This window comes from Peromyscus maniculatus, chromosome 1, assembly GCF_049852395.1.
Source record: "Peromyscus maniculatus bairdii isolate BWxNUB_F1_BW_parent chromosome 1, HU_Pman_BW_mat_3.1, whole genome shotgun sequence".
NCBI lineage: Eukaryota > Metazoa > Chordata > Mammalia > Rodentia > Cricetidae > Peromyscus > Peromyscus maniculatus.
Window position 1 is genome coordinate 117,015,968 of NC_134852.1, and position 17,376 is coordinate 117,033,343.

At 36.4% G+C, this 17,376-nt stretch overlaps 1 protein-coding gene across 1 annotated transcript; it reads left to right on the top strand.

Annotated features, from left to right (window-relative positions):
* The first annotated feature begins 13,655 nt into the window (after positions 1–13,655).
* Positions 13,656–14,579, top strand: LOC102905321 (olfactory receptor 2D3-like). The gene has a single exon (XM_006991793.4). The coding sequence runs from the start codon at positions 13,656–13,658 to the stop codon at positions 14,577–14,579; it is 924 nt and encodes a 307-aa protein (XP_006991855.1).
* The last annotated feature ends 2,797 nt before the right edge of the window (positions 14,580–17,376 follow it).

Here is a 17,376-nt window from a genome sequence, read left to right on the forward strand (position 1 = left end):
ATAAATAGTATTTTTCACTGGATCCTTTGGCTCACTCCTGCTTACCCTGTCACTGATCCTCTTTCCAGCCTCTCCTCTGCTACTGAAACTTTGTAAACATCTAGTGTAAAGTTAATGTTCAGTAGAAACCTCTATTTTAATTCTCTGTATCTTCTCATCTACTCTTCTAAAGAAATTACTCAATCCACATTTTATAGAGATAATGAAATAAACTTCCAATTAAAGACATGAATTTTCTAGAGCTTCAGTGTCTATATTGGAATCAAGTTCTCTAGATGCAAGTCTTGTGCTCTTCATCAAAATACTCACTCTCTCTTCCTGAGAACCTGGTAATGTCATACAAGGGTTAATAGGGGAACCATATAAAGTGAAATTAAATTTATTTTCATTATGCTCCCAAGCATGTCCATCCTGTGGCCTCTAGGCTTTATATAGAAGGAAAGCTAGGAATGCAGCCCAACATGAAATCCTAAATATTACTTATAATGTTGTGAGATTGGTTGAGATTTTTTTTCTGTAACTCATTTGTGTGGTTCCCTATCATAAACTTCTAGGTGACAGAGTGATGTTGCACAGTCAGAGGCTGGCACCCATGTGGCCATTATAAACACACTAACAACCCTTCTTGTAAACTTTATGTTGTTTTCTACTTGATATGATTCTTACTAATTTTGTTCAAATATTGTTAAAGAAGAAAAAAGGACAATAGCACAAGTTACAGTAAGCAAATGGTTGAAGCAAGCCCAGTGTGCAATAACAGAGAAATGTTCTATTTGTTTTATTTAGCTGTAAAATAAAGATTTCCTGTCATAGTCTTCTTTATAGATGAGCTTTAACGATATATTGTACTAAGTAAAATAGGCCAGTCACAAAAGACAAGCACAGTGATTCTCTCATTTGCACTATCTGAAATGGTCATACTCACAGAAACTAGTGCATACAGAAAGGAAGAATAGTGTAATGTTGTCCAATCTGTAGAATTTCAGATTTATAAAGTGAAAATGTTTTAGAGATTAGTCATATATTATGAGTAGATATAAAATGCTACCAAATTCTATAACTGATGTGCTAAAGAGGCTAAGTATTGTTTTCTAAACCACAATGTCAGAAAGTAACTTTTGCCTAAGAGAAAGGGTAAAGCTGTATATGCTACATGATCCATTTATTCCTACATATTTATGTTTTGATTATTGAATTCATCAAATACACATTCAGCACTCTTTCTCGATGCTTTTTATTATGCACATTATTAAATCATTAAACATTTTCAATTTCATTTACTCCCTCAGCATACTATAATTATGGTCATCTTTTTATCAAAGCAAAGCTTTTATCTCTTCCCATTGCCTCTTCATTTTCTATGGCATTTTGTATATTTAAGTGAAAATATTTCTTAAAACCTCTCCTGTCTTTTGTTGTTGGAATCCTATATTAGTGTCTTACTTTTGTAATCTACCACATCTTCACCATTATCATCTAATATGTCTCTAAACATTTGATTGATGTTTCTGTCATCTTATCACCATCATTATTGGGTAGAAAATCACAATAAAATGCTAATGGTACTGCTATAGGCTTTGAATGTCTATCTGAGATTACAGAGTAGAATATAAGAAGACTTAAAGACCAGATTCTAGCATAGAGTAAATTATCGGTGACTAACATGACAAATAGTAGGTCTCAAGAACAAACTCCCTGTACAAAGGAAGTTTAACACTTTTGACCATCTTGACCTGCATTCTTCTCTACTTCATGTCATCTCCTAATTGTTCAGTTCATGAGTATCACGACTTTAGATAATAGACACAGCATCAATGTTTACCTCTCCCTCACTCTCTATCCCAGACAAAAATATTCCCTGATTCTTCAAAACTGTGATTCACTGTCTTTTGGATTGTTCTGGTCTCATTGGCTTTTTTCTTTAGTCAGCCTTAATATAGCTGGTTACTAAAGTTTTCAACTCAGTACACAGGCAGGTTGACTATTATTTTCATAAAACCCATGCATTTGCACATAGTTCTCAAAGGCAGTTTTAGACTATTCAATATATGTTTCCATGATTAGAGTGGGTTGTTACCTATACATTCTTTAAACATACATTTATTTATGTCAACTGTAGTTCAACATTGTCTGACAAATGCTATTGATTAAATAAAAGCCAGCTTAATGAAATAATAAAGTTTCATGCTGACACATTTACATTAATACACTGAACAAAAACACTATATTTGAAAAGAAGGGGAGGTGTGTACTAACTGATTTCCCACATGTTTTTCCAGTGTAGGAGACTAAGGTTGCATATTGGACATGCCTGATTCCAAATGCAAACAGCAAAACAAAGTGAGGAAGGAACACCAAAGCAAGAGCGTTGACAGAACAAGCGGAGGAGAATACAGGAGATCAGATTAAAAACTGAGAAGAACAGCTGATGAAGCCTCTTCATATGGAAAGGGCATCAAGAATGGGACTCCTTGGAAGAAGTAATTCCCCCTCAGCATCTTCCCTACCCTCACCTGGAGCACTGGTTGTTGAGGCTGGGACATCAATTGGGTTGCAAGTCTTACTCTATCCTATTGCAAAGAGTACTGTTTGTGAAGAGATTCAACTACATATTCAACTACCAGCCCAAAGGAGGTTCCTCCAGTAAGTCTTCAAAACTGAGGTCCTAAGAGTTGTTATTGCCAGATCATTCCCTGGAGCATTTGGGCTGTTAACTTTTTGAAACTCATTCTACAAGAAGAGTTCCCAGTGGGTTTCAAAATAATCATCTGTAACTGAGGTACTTGAATACTCATCTGCTTGAAAACCGAGGCATTCTGTGATCTTCTATGATCTCCAAATCATTGAAGTATTACAGGAGAGATTTGGGTATTGATAGTACCATAAAATGTGGCTGATAGAATTGTATTTATGCCTTGGTAGCTGAGGGTATTTGTTCCAGTATGTTTTCACATATCAAATTCCTGGAGTACCTATCTCTTATTTAATTAACTAATATTTACTCAAAATCTATGCATAAACTCATTCCTCTTTAAGTTCTCTAATTATCACTTACAATACCTAAAATATTCTTCAAATTTTCCAGATGTGTATATTCAAAAATCAATTTTGATTTATGGTTGTTGAATAAGTAGGTAGTAGGGACAGATTGTGTGTTGTTCAACTTCTGGATGATTCTCCCAAATTAAGAGCTTTCAGAGGATTTTAACTATCCATTTTCTGCATTTGTGCCTAAAACGCTGAATCTTATAGTCACATGGGAAAATCATGCTTCAGGTACGTGGTACAGAACAAGATGGCCTCAATTTTAGATGGAGACTTCACTGGATCCCCTGAAACAGATTAGAGTGAGAACCTGGTCGCCACACAAGCTTTTGTGGTGAACTACAGTCTGGACAATGTTTGGGTCCACAGACATTTAAACTAGCAAAACCTGGCTTTGTGCCCAAAAGTATTTGAAAATTAGCCTCTAGATGACAAGATGAATGACAATATATTTGATCACATTAAGAAATGCAGGAGAAAGGCAAATTGATTCATTCTAAATGAAATGGTAATATAATAAACTATAAATTCCAAGGCAGATAAGGGGAGAGGTTCCCTAGAAAACAAACAGCACAGAAATAAACCAGGGAATTGGAAAATGAGGTGAAACTTACAGAAAATGGAAACACCAAGAAACATTTTTCCCACAAACAGTAATGTGTGACATGTAAAGGCATTATTCAAAAATACTGGTGGCGGGGCGGGGGGGGGGGGCTGGAGAGATGGCTCAGCGGTTAAGAGCATTGGCTGTTCTTCCAGAGGTCCTGAGTTCAATTCCCAGCAACCACATGGTGGCTCACAGCCATCCATAATGAGATCTGGTGCCCTCTTCCGGCCTGAAGGCATGCATGTAGGCAGAACACTGTAGACATAATAAATAAATAAATAAATAAATAAATAAATAAATAAATAAATAAATAAATAAATAAATAATCTTTAAAATCTTTAAAAAATACTGAGGGATCACTACTTGATTGTGATATTCAAAATATTGTGTCAATTTTACATTCTTTTTCTTCTATGGTAGTACCATCATTTACTTTGTTGCCAATTGTGTAAGTCAGAGATCTTCTGAACTTCTTAAGCTTATTGTTTAAAGTGGTAGCAGTTCTATTAGCTGTATTTCAAAACAGTGTAAGTCACTAAGAAAGTACTAATATAAAAGTAAGAGAGATATCCAAAGGCGTATCCAAAGGCATATAACCAAAAGATAAACATGAAAAAGCACTGTGATTCCTTCAAAACATCCTTTTCACTCCTCAACTAATAAATTCATAGATGCCAGGATGTGCAAATTGCTAGAGGAAGTTCAAATGAAGTTCATAAAAGTTGAATGCTAAAAGCAACCTATGAATGATATGAAAAGACACATGAATGAATTAGGGAAATTAGCCCATGATTGAGGAGGAAAGCCATCAAGAAAGAAAAATACTCAGCAAAACTCATGTGGAATCTGCAACAGGAATGGAAAGTCAGCAACAAGTCAGAAAAGTCAATAAGGACATTGAAAATTTGAAAACAAAACAGAAATGTTGTAAATAAAAAGGTCTCTATAAATCAAATAGAAAACATAGTGGAATCATGACCAATAGACTCATCTAAACTAAAGAATGTATATGTGAACATAGCCATGACATCCTGACTGAAAGTAAGGTATCAATCCTACTACACTTTGCTTGACTGACCTATAGATTTCCTAATGCTATGGTTACAAATCTAAACTGCATACACAATAGCATAGAAAAAGAGGTAGACTAGGCTCCTATCAACAGATAAATAGGTGAAAAAAATGTTTCCTGTAAACATAATTGATTTTACTCAGCCATAAAAGAAGGATTAAATTACGCCATTTGCAATAAAATGCATAAAACTTGAGATCACATGTAAAGTGAAATAAGACTGACTCAGAAAGACAAATGTTGTATTATATAGTCCTATGTAGAACCTACATTTGATAACCTGACATACCAGAAGGTGAAATACCAGCAATGAAATGTGTTAGAGAAACAGAAAGCAGAGGGCAATAGAGAGAAGGAAGACAAAATGCTGCATGTTTTCTTTCATGTGCATAAATCCTGTGTGTGTGTGTGTGTGTGTGTGTGTGTGTGTGTGTGTGTGTGTAAAGCAGAAAGGGGACTGTTTGGACGTGGGAGAGGGAAGTGAACAGGTGGGGAGATTTGGTGGTAAACTTCAGTGACGTGCAATGAAAACTTTATAATAGAACCCATTACTTTGTATCTTAACTAATAAGCTTTATTGTAAAAATATCAAGAACAAAACAATGTTTATTCCACGGTTGACAGATTGTGTGAAATGTATATTGCATATCACAGTCGAGGGATAGTCTGTAGTGATCAGCAAGCACATTTGAAGGTACATCCACATGTGGGCACATGAGACAATGTGTTGGTTTTTTTCTTCTTGTTTGCCTACTTTTTTCAAAGAGAGAAAGAAAGAATGGAAATGGAAATGGGAGGTTGGAAAGGTGTGGAAGGCTACAAGGAATTAGGGGAGGTGAAAAGCATGATCAAGATGTATTTTATGAAAAAAATTGCAAAAAACAATTATAAAAAGCAATTGCCTACATTGTAATTTCCAACAGTGAGGTTTTCTGTTTTAATATTTGCTTGACTCCGGTTTGTTATGTTTTATTGAGACAGGGTCTCACATATTCTGCCTTCAAACTTATGGTCTGCCTGCATCAACTTCCTGAATGCTGGGATTACAAGTATGCATATCTATGCCCCATTCATTTTCTCTTCTATAACCAAGGAGATTACTGGGTGCTAGATTAATGTAGACAGGAAAGCAAAGTGAGAAAATCAAAGCTAGCAGAGGTACATCATTCCCTTGAAACTGACCTCACATGCCGACTTTTACAATAGGAGCAGAGTTATAAATCACCCTGCTCTCACCATGGTTCCGTGGCCTGGAACTACTCTAAGATAAGCTTCTTACATACAGATGACTGAAAGTATATATAAAAATGTCACCGGTGGTTGTGGCATACGCCTTTAATCCCAGAGCTCAGGAGGCAGAGGCAGATGAATCTCTATGAGTTTGAGGCAAGCCTGGGCTACAGAGAGAGTTGCAGGACAGACTCCATAGCTACACAGAGAAACCCTGTCTCAAAGAAAAAGTATACAGAAATAGAAATGTCTACATTAACATCTCAGAACTATTTCATCTGGTAAATGTAATAGTTTTTGAAACATGGTATTTACTTTTTCACCCTTTTCTTCTTTTTTCACTTTCTTTTTACATTTGAGGAATATTCATGTATCATTTATGAAAGCATGAGCCCACAGATATGAAATTTAAAAATAGACTGGTCCAAAACTAGAAATGTCATAAATGTGTTATAAGTGTGTCAAGTTAGATTTTGATACAGTGTAGTTGACTTATTATTCAAAACTCATAGTATTGTCTGTGCTTTGTTGCTTATGGCTCAGAAATCATTGCTAAAATTAAAAACAGTCAATAAGAGGGAAAAATACACAAATCAATGGCACCAATATAGTTCGTATAAACCAATGAGAGCAAGTTGCAAACAACAACCCAAAAGAGACAACTCACAGAGTAGAAAACACTGTTGATTTTTAAACTATGTGTGTAAAAATAGGTGAGTTTTATTCTTGAGTATCAAGGTCATACTTACATGTTTGACAAATCATTCTCATTGTTGTACAGATAAATGATAAGAGAACACAATTGGGAATATATATATATATATATATATATATATATATATATATATATATATATTCAATCAGTGAAACCAAGCTGTAGCTCAGAGGTTGTGATGTGGGAAGGGAGTGCAGTAATGGAGAGGAGAGGAGGTGGTGAGGTAGCTAAGCACATAGGCTGTGTGTAAGGTAAAATCAACACAGCCTATAGAATCCATACCTGATGCAGGAGACTAAAAGGCTAGTTGGATAGGCAACAGGTAGTTCTCTGTTGGATTTGTTTATTTGAGTGTGTGTTGTGTGATGACTTGGCTCCTATTCTAATCTGATTCAGAAGTGACAGTGAAGCCTCCATTCAAATGGTCAGGACATCTGGCTGTGTGCTACGTGCCTTTAGTAAGACTTTCCATACGATCAGGAAGCAACCAGAGTGTCTTGAGCACAAAGGCAGACAGAGGCTGAAATCCTCTGGCAGTTAGCAGTTTGGGAGACTTGTGCAGAAGTCAAAGGGTTCACAGCCTGTCCCTCCTGGCCACATGTTCTACACCCTCAGTTGCACTGCCTAACTGATCTGAGTTTTTAATAATGGCTTTCCTGAACATGTGAAGATACTCTAGATATTATAAACAATAACTGAAAGATTTTAAAAGGTAATAGAATGTGAGCATGGATTATATACAAATACAAGTTAATTATAATAAAATCTGTGAACATTAATTGATTTTTATATCTGTAAAGATCCCAGAAGCATTGCTTCATAAAGAGATCAATATTGTGGGTTGAATGCACTTCTGAGAGCTGTCTTTTACACCAGCAATATTAAAGAATCCTCTTGAGTTTTTTCAGTGCAGATGCGGAGACTTCAGATATCTACAGAGTGGCTTGGTGTAGTACCTGGCAACATATGAGAGTGAGGTATAGTGCTTAGAGATTATAATTTTTAATGCCCATGGGTTCTCTTATTGTGGAATGTTTTTCTAAGCTAACAACTGGGGTTACTCCAGAGAATACCTTATTAGAACAGTGCTTAGGACCTCAGATTTGAAAACTTCCTGGAGGAAAATCTTTCAGGCTGATGCTGGTCATTTTTCAGTAGATTGGATCCTGTCATACATCAGTACTCCTCGTATCAAGATAGAGTAGGAATCACAGCCCAGATGATACCCCAGGCTCAGCATATTCAGGCTATGCCAATGGAGATCATTTATTAGGATAAGGACAACAAGGATACAGAAAACACACCTTCGTTCATTTTTTTTTTTACTCTCTCCATCACTGGGCTCACTGCCCTGTTTACAACCATTACAGCTACCAGTGCTCCAGGTGAGAGTGGGGAGGAGGCTATGGGGTGATTTCTCCTTCAAATCCGTCTGAACCATGATTCTCCACACAGGAAGAGGCTTTTCCTTTGCAGTGTACTCCTGTTTCCATGGGTCTCTAGAGAGAATGGGTGATCTTCATGAACCCTATTCTGAGACTTCTCTGGGCAGAGTTCAGTCTTGATTAGAGGTCCCAGAGTAGCTACAAAGGCTGTGGATAGCCACTTTCTCTCAATTAAGTTCTTATGTTATCCTCTGCTTCCTTGACTCAGAGCACACCCTCCTTTTACTTTTCCAGTTTGATCATTAAGAGAAGATAGGGATGTGTACCCGAGCCTCTGGTCCTAGAGAAACAGCAGGTACCTGATGAGATCCAGATTCCCTGGTGATCACAGAAGGCTGTGTGTCTACTGATGCTGGTGCACAGGCTACAGCCTTGCCCCTTTCCTTGGACAACCTGAACTCCCATTCTTCCCTGAGGTGTTGCTGAGAGTCTATAAGCTCCGTGTAACTGGAAATCAATCCTGAGGTCTGAAAGTCAAGACATTTCCATCCTTCGAGTCAGATGTCCAGGTCTGAGTGTGCTCTATGGCTCCTCTTCTCAAACATGATTTTCTTGGTATCGGTGAACTAATGTGATAGTGCTAGCATGAGCTTCTTTATGTATTCACTCAACCCATTTCTATTAAACTATGACCATGTGCTAGGGGGATTTTGAAATGCAAACTGTATAAATAAATGATATATATTTCAGAATCCTAAAACAGCAGTGCAGCCTAGGATCATGCAAACAGATTCTAAACCTAATCTTAATACTCTATGTAAGAATGGTTTGTGATATCTTTTAATAGATAATATAAAAATAATCATCAAATCTAAATCATTGATTGTGCAGAAAACATTAGAAAGCACTTACATAGAATCTGACTGTTTAAGAAAAAGCCAAAGGGGCTAGAATGTTCCTGCAAAGTCTAAAGATTCAGACAACTGGAGAGTTTTTTTTAACAGAGGCTCATATAGAAAGTACAGGAAATGTAGTGTTTTTCATTGTGAATATTATCTGAAGACAAGGACTGAAGAATAATTAGGAATGTTACTTTTAAATTTAGGGTCATTTATATGCATGTGTATATGTGCAATGAGTAGACACACACTCTAAATGCCTCTGAATATTTGCTCTGTGTAAATTTATATTGACACATTTCTTCACTATCAAACCAATCATTCCACTCTCAATTAGGTAATAATGTCAGTTTCTGGCTTATGGAACATGCTATTTTTAGGGCTAAACTAACTCTTAAGCAGACTTTTCTAATCTCATGGCACACCGGACACATGGCATCTCTGCTTTTCAACACTCAATCACTATTTTCATTCTGAGTTTATATTGTCCAAATTTGAATTTCTTCATGTATTATTTAATATATTCATAATTTAAAAGTTTTTATTTTATCATTTTAGATAGCAATTATATGCTAAATTGTAAATTAAATCTAGTAATATGTATAAGCATAAAATAGAGAGTCTCTCCTCTCCCATTTTCCCTCTTTCTCTAGTATCCTACTTCCCAAGAGTCACCACTGTTAACCAGCTGTTCTCTGTGGACTGACCAGCCTTGCACACAAACTATTGTGTTGTAGCACAATAATAATTTTATGAGTGTCATTAATATGGTTATTTGATCTTTTAGTTTTAACTTTGGGGAAAACTTCTGATTTCACAACTTTATGGTAATGTCAATTTCTCTTTTGAATTGCAGTAACAAAGAGTGTTTGAACAGTAGGTTTTTTTAAAATCACAATCAAACTAGTAAATCAAATGACCAACTAATTCAAATATATAAATACACTGGAATCTTACTAATAAGTTGTCACCATTTTGTTTTGTGGTCTTTCTAAGTTTGTAGGCTTAAAATTCTAATAATAATGCAGAGTTTCGAAAACACTGGTTAAATCTGAGGCTTCTCTTTGTTTCTCATTACAGGTACATTGAAGTGTTCAGTTGTCCTTCCTTGATTTTAACCATACCTTAGAATTTTTCTATTAGCATACTTCTACTCTCAAGGGATGAACAAAAATAAAAGGATGCAAAGAGGAAAAACAGATGATGAAATAATCCTCTTCCTAAGTGAAACACAGTGAACCATCCTTACTGTCCTCTACCATTTTCTCATGTTACAATAGCAATTATATCTAGAATCTAATCCTGTTTTTATTATTGTTATTATTATTATTTATTTTTGATATTTTTAACACAGAGTCTCACTATGTACCCTTGGCTTGGAACTTTTTATTTATACCAGACAGGCCTTGGTTTCAAAGAGTTGCAAAGGCATCTGTTTCCCAAGTGCTGGGACTGTAAGCATGTGTAATAATACTTAAATATGATCCCATTATTATACTGAGACAGTATATAATATGGTGAATATACTGGCTGTTTTTCTGTGTCGACTTGGCACAGCTAGGGTCATCAGAGAAAGGAGCTCCAGTTGAGGAAATACCTCAATGAGATCCAACTGTAAGGCATTTTCTCATTTAGGGATCAATGGGGGAGGGCTCTGCCCATGGTGGGTGGTGCCATCAATGGGCTTTTGGTCTTGGGTCCTATAATAAGTTGGGCTGAGTAAGCAATGGGAAGCAAATCAGTAACCAGCTCCCCTCCATGGCCTCTGCATCAGCTCATGCCTCAAAATCATACCCTTTTTGAGTTCCTATTATGACTTCATTCATTGATGAACAGTAATGCTGAAGTGTAAGCCAAATATACCCTTTCTGTCCCAACTTTCTTTTTGGTCATGGTGTTTCATCGCAGCAATAGAAACCCTAACTAAGACAGTGAACAACTTGCTATTGTCCTAAATTTTTTAAATATCTTACATCTTATGAATCTTTATATCAATACTTAGATAAGAACAATTTGTGTTAGAATTTTACAGCTGAGCAAAACTAAGCAAAGCAAACAAAGTAATTTTCTGTTGGCCACCCATCAACTAGATAAACCAGGACTGAAAGAATTATTTATTTATTTACTTCTTTACTTACTTACTTCTGTGCATGTGTATGAGTGTGTGTGTGTGTGTGTGTGTGTGTGTGTGTGTGTGTGTGTGTGTGTGATGTATGAGAATACCCATGGAATCCAGAAAATTTTCCAGATCCCTTAGGTCTGGTATTACAGGCAGTTGTGAACTGACAATGAATGTTCTGGGGATTGATCTCACATTCTGCGGATAAGCAGAAAGCATAGACAAGCCAGAATTTCAACACAGCAGTTGAGTTATAGAGACCCAATGCTAGTCAGTAAGTTATGCTGCTTCCTTGCATCTAACAGCTGTTCATGGTCAATGGAGACTCACTATAGGAAAAAAATGACTATAAAATAAATGCAAATTATGAATGCACACATACACACAAACAGATCCATTTACAAATCATGTAAAAATTTAAATGACATGGCATATACAAGGTGGGAATGCTTGCTTTTCACTTAATATCTTGTCATTGTTATTTTGATGTGTCATCATAGTTGGAAGCTGCATCATTTAAATTTTTACTCAGAAGGCAAAATATCATAATTTAAATATATTTTGATTCAGACTTTATGTGTGACTTCACCTATTTTGCAAACAGGGGTTTAATCTTTTATATATTTTCTAGGGAGTTGTGTGTATTCATTACTAATTTTAAAAAATCATCATCAATTAGGAATAATAGACTTCTGTTGAGCATATTTGCAAATATTTTCTATGATTTAAAATTTAGGATGATTTTTATTTTGTATATTTAAGACAGATAAAATAATGTTACTGAGCCAGACCAGATGGCACATGTTAGTTTTTCCTGTACTCAGGAGACTGAGGCAGAAGGATCACATGTTAAAGACAACCTTGGTTACTCAGTGAGCTACAGATAAACTTAGGCCACAGATTTGCAACTATCCATTTGATAGTAGTGAGGTGACTACTGGCTATACAACCTAAAACAATGATTGTCTCTGGTCTAGAATCCATCAGCTGCCAAGAGCTCAGCAATGAGTGGTGGGGTCTTTTAACACCCTCCCAATCCATAATAAACACAAGTCTATGCCCTGTTCAGAAAACTGAAGCTGTTGAGATAATGTTGGCAAAGGCTGTTTTATGCTTTGGCTATAGCATTTCATAGCCATTTTCCTATATCCCAGCTCTTATATCCTCTTCTCCTCCTCTTTCTTCTTCCTCCAACTCTCTGTTCCATGAGCCTTACAGGAAGTAATGTATATGTTATGCTTAGCACTCAACAGTCATTAATTCTCAGCATTCTGATTAGCATGAGTCAGCATTCACCACAATTCACTTCACAGAAAAGCCTCTCTGACTAAGGTTGAGACTAACTTGTTTCTATGAGTATAAACATAAATATTAAGAGGGCACTTGGACACCATGTAAATTTAACTAAACCATAAGTAGAAATTTCCCTATAGGGCCAGTGACTTCTCTATGCATAGATATTTCGACGGGGTTTCCAGTACCAGGCATGTATTTCCTTCTGTGGATTTGTCTGAAACCTAAAGAGCAGTCGATAACCTTCATTAGAGTCGTGCCACTATTACATCAGTGAATACATCTGACCTGACAAGTTGGCATTGTACATCAAAGGCTTCACAACTGGATAAGATGATTTTTTTTAATTCTCCTGGGTAGCCCCTTAATATCTTCTATACTATAGAAATAAAAACTATCTCATATGTACTTAAAATGTCTAAAAGTGAATATAATGAAACTGTTAATAATAAGAACAATAGGCAATACTAACAGGTTGTAATTGTTGACATTAATACATAAAGACCCTGTGGAAAGGAAAGACAGGTTGCTTAAGATTTGCATTATACTACTAAGTGCCAGAGACAAGGAGTAAGCATTTTAACTATTTTTATTTTGAAAAAAATAAATTTAGACAGTGATAAGAATCACAAAATACTATTCCATTTGTCTTACTTTTCAATATTGACAAAGTGGTTCTTCATAATTATCTTGTAGATAAAATTAATAAACAGGCTCATTAAATGTTATAGAGTTTATGGCATGAAACATAGCTAGTTAAAGTCTCATGAACTTGCTTGCTTCCCAAACCTACGTAAGGAAAGGTGAACTGTTAGCAGCACCAGAGACTTCTCCCAAATATATTTATTGAACCAGATGGGGTTTGGTCATATAGTACATTCAGAATGATTCTTTTTGACAAGTACTGCTAAAACATGTAAGCTGAGCAGTGGTAGCGCACGCCTTTTTCCCAGCACTTGGGAGGCAGAGGCAGGCGAATCTCTGTGAGTTCAAGGCCAGCCTGGACTACAGAGTGAATTCCAGGAAAGGCACAAAGCTACACAGAGAAACCCTGTCTCAAAAAACTAAAAAAAAAAAAAAAATGTAAGTAAAGAGAAAACAAGCATTGGCTTTGAATCATTAGAACTACAGAGCAAAAGAAAATTTCAGTCTTACAGAATATGGAAACTATGAAGAGAAAAAAATCAATAACCCATTTTATGATTGATAAAATATATAAGTTGCTCAGATGCTCTGAAGCAATGTATGTATATTTCTGCCCTTGATGGTCTTCTACAGAGACAGCTATACATGGGGGAGCACAACAGAACCTCAGTGATCGAATTCATCTTCCTGGGCCTCTCACAGGACCCACAGACCCAAGCCCTTCTCTTCTTCCTCTTTCTCCTCATCTACCTGCTCACTGTGCTGGGAAATCTGCTCATCATCGTGCTCATCCACACAGACCCCAGACTCCACACTCCCATGTACTTTTTCCTTAGAAATCTGTCCTTTGCAGATCTCTGCTTTTCTACCACCACAGTTCCCCAAGTGCTCATCCACTTCCTGGTGAAGAGAAAGACCATTTCTTTTGTTGGATGCTCAACTCAAATAGTCGTGTTACTTCTGGTTGGGTGTACGGAGTGTGCACTCCTGGCAGTGATGTCCTATGACCGATATGTGGCTGTCTGCAAGCCTCTGCACTACTCCACCATCATGACACACTGGGTATGTGTCCAGCTGGCTGTAGGGTCCTGGGCCAGTGGTGCGTTTGTGTCCCTGGTAGATACCACATTCACACTGCGTCTCCCTTACCGAGGAAACAATGTCATTAACCACTTTTTCTGTGAACCTCCTGCCCTCCTGAAGCTGGCCTCAACAGACACCTACAGCACAGAAATGGCCATCTTTGCAATGGGTGTGATCATCCTTCTAGCCCCTGTCTCCCTCATCCTCATCTCCTACTGGAACATCATCTCCACTGTGATCCAGATGCAGTCTGGGGAGGGGAGGCTCAAGGTCTTCTCCACCTGTGGTTCCCATCTCATTGTTGTTGTCCTCTTCTATGGCTCAGGAATATTTGCATACATGAGACCAAACTCCAAGACAATGAATGAAAAGGATAAAATGATTTCAGTGTTCTATTCAGCAGTGACTCCCATGCTGAACCCCATAATTTACAGCCTAAGAAACAAGGATGTCAAAGGGGCTCTCAGGAGAATAACTGCAAAATAATACTGGAATGTGTGTCATAATTGAGTTGACCATTGTTTGAACAGAAAGATATTTTACAATGTTTTCCTTCTTTTACTCTTTTCTTCCAGTTCCTTCTATTTTCCTCCATTTTTCTTTGCTTGGTAGCTATGTGAAAGAGATTAAATTAAGTTTTAGAAATAGGAAGTAAAAAGAAATTAGTGATGAGATGAGGGCATAAGAATGGAGGAAAGAAGAAAAGTGTCGATAGGCAGGGAGAGAGAGGAGTGACAGTCAAGATGTTTCTCCTTTCTTATCCAGAAGTCAGTAATGAATTTGGCCTACTTAGGCATCTCACTATCTGTCCAAAACATGAAAAGAACCATAAAACCATCACAATTATTTATGGCAACATAGTTATTTCCTCCATTGTTGCATGCATTCAATAATTATATTTTGAATATATATTTTGTTTCCCATAACACAGTTGTAGAATTTGGGACATAAACATGACAATTGTGTGGCATTTAACACTCCCTATAAAGTAACATTTTAAAGTAACATTTCTTGAAATTGAAAATAGATTAAATTAAATGAAAAAAATTATAGAATTCTTCTTTTGAGTTTTTTGTTTATTTTTAAGTTAAAAATTTCATTAAGAGCATTACATTTTAAGTTAAAAAAATGCATTGAGAGCCTTCATCCCCAAACCTTCCTACCCTTTTGTGTCTCTCTCTTCTCCCATATTCCCCTTCGTTCCCCTAGATAGTATCATTTCCACTTTTAAACATCCATGCACAATTTGTGTGACTGTAATATCTCAAAATAATAAAGGCAAAATATTTTTTGTGAGAATGGCTTCATTCACCCGTTTTCCTTAAATTTATGTGACTTACTGTCATGTATATACACCCCATTTTTTATTCATTTTCCTATTTTGAGTCACCCAAGTTGGTTTGATGACTTCACTATTGAGAACAGTGCTGCAAGAAACTTTGATAGTCAAGCAATGTGTTCAACTGTAGTTATTCAAGTAAATACCCAAGAGTTGCTTTTAAAGTCATTTAACAGTCTGTAACTAGGTGACTGAATTATTCTGTTGTAATAGTTTTGCCAGGGTCAATAATGCTGTGAATAACTATTTAAACTGCTTTTTAGTCTATAAAGCATTAGGGTAGCTGAGAATTCCTTCATGAAATGCTTCTCCAGTTGCCACTAATGAACATTTTTGTTTAATATCTAACCTAACTCTTGCTTTACTGAGATTAACTATTCTTCATCCTTTGAAATAGAGATAAACCCCATGTTCTTTCTTGTACTCTTCCCATGGATGTTCAAGTATCATCAAGGATTGACTTAAATAACAGGAGGATGTGGTGTGTTTGTGTATGTGTATGTGTATATATGTGTATATGTGTATGTGTTGTCTTTCTCCTTTTTGTCCCCTTCTATGATTTCTTTATCTCATTAATTATTAGTTCCACATTTATGTCCAAATAATTCTTAAGTACTTGCCCATTCCATATTAGAATTAGACCTTCTGTCTTATGTTCACTGGTGGCAAATTACTGGATTGATTTATTTTTTTTTTTGTTTTGTTTTTTTTTTTTTGTTTTGTTTTGTTTTTTTTCGTTTTTTCAAGACAGGGTTTCTCTGTGTAGCTTTGCGCCTTTCCTGGAGCTCACTTGGTAGCCCAGGCTGGCCTCGAACTCACAGAGATCCGCCTGGCTCTGCCTCCCGAGTGCTGGGATTAAAGGCGTGCGCCACCAACGCCCGGCGGATTGATTTATTTTTAAGTAACTGCATTTCTACAGCTTGGTGGTGTTGCTGCATTGCTATGGCTTGGTGGTATTTTATCTCACCTCTGTGTGGTACTGGGGAATAAGACCTCAAGAGTATGCTATTTACTAAGGAGATACCCAAGTAAAATTGAAAGAGGTATCCAAACTAACACATGTAAAATTCACAATATAAAACACATACACTGTATCATTAGGAGTTATTTCATTTTTATGTTCATTTAGCAGATTAATAATAGTAGACTTTCCATAGGGTCCATGACCTATCTAGGTCTCAGGTTCTTGGATATTTTAGCAGTATCACACATGGGTTCTATCTCATGGAGTGGGCCTCAAATCTAACTTTTATTTAGATTTGATGGTTATTTAGATGGTTATTGTCATCATATTTACGCCACTACTACAAGAGTATTTTTTTAAGGTGAACCATTATTATAGTTCTTGGGGTTTTTAGCTTATAACAATGATTATTTTTCTACTCTCACAGCATTAACTGTATCTTACAACAACATGAACGCTAGTCAGTAGAAAAGAATCTGCTAATTGGACACCAGCTTGATTTTTCCGTGTTGAATGGCATAAGTAATTGGTGACTTCAGCAAGAAGTTCTTAACATTAAGTTGTGGAGGACAACCAGAAGCCTGTACTGTTTGGGGGAATCCATTTGGACCTTTGTTCCATGACGTGACAAGATGTAAATCATTTCTGGTACCAGGCATTTTATGTAGCAGCTTAAGATATCTAGTTGGGGCATTGCTTTCCCCCATTATATGGTAATTCCATTTAAATTTCTTTTTATATGTACCTATTTTAGGAAACTTCCATAGTAGTACGGTTTCATTTTCAACTTGCCTTTTGTATTAGTTGTCAGTCCCTGTGTTCTGTTTTTTACCTTGCCCTCCCATTCTCTTCCACATTCATTCTTTACGGTCAGTTTCATCTGTTTCTCTTTATAATACTAAATTCTATTTCCTCGTCTTTGGAAGATACCCTTTTTCCCTGCTTCTTTACTAGCTCCTCACTACTATAGTTATTCTAAA

Coding starts and splice junctions, on each gene's coding strand:
- LOC102905321 (XM_006991793.4), top strand. CDS start 13,656: ATGGGGGAGCACAACAGAACCTCAGTGATCGAATTCATCTTCCTGGGC.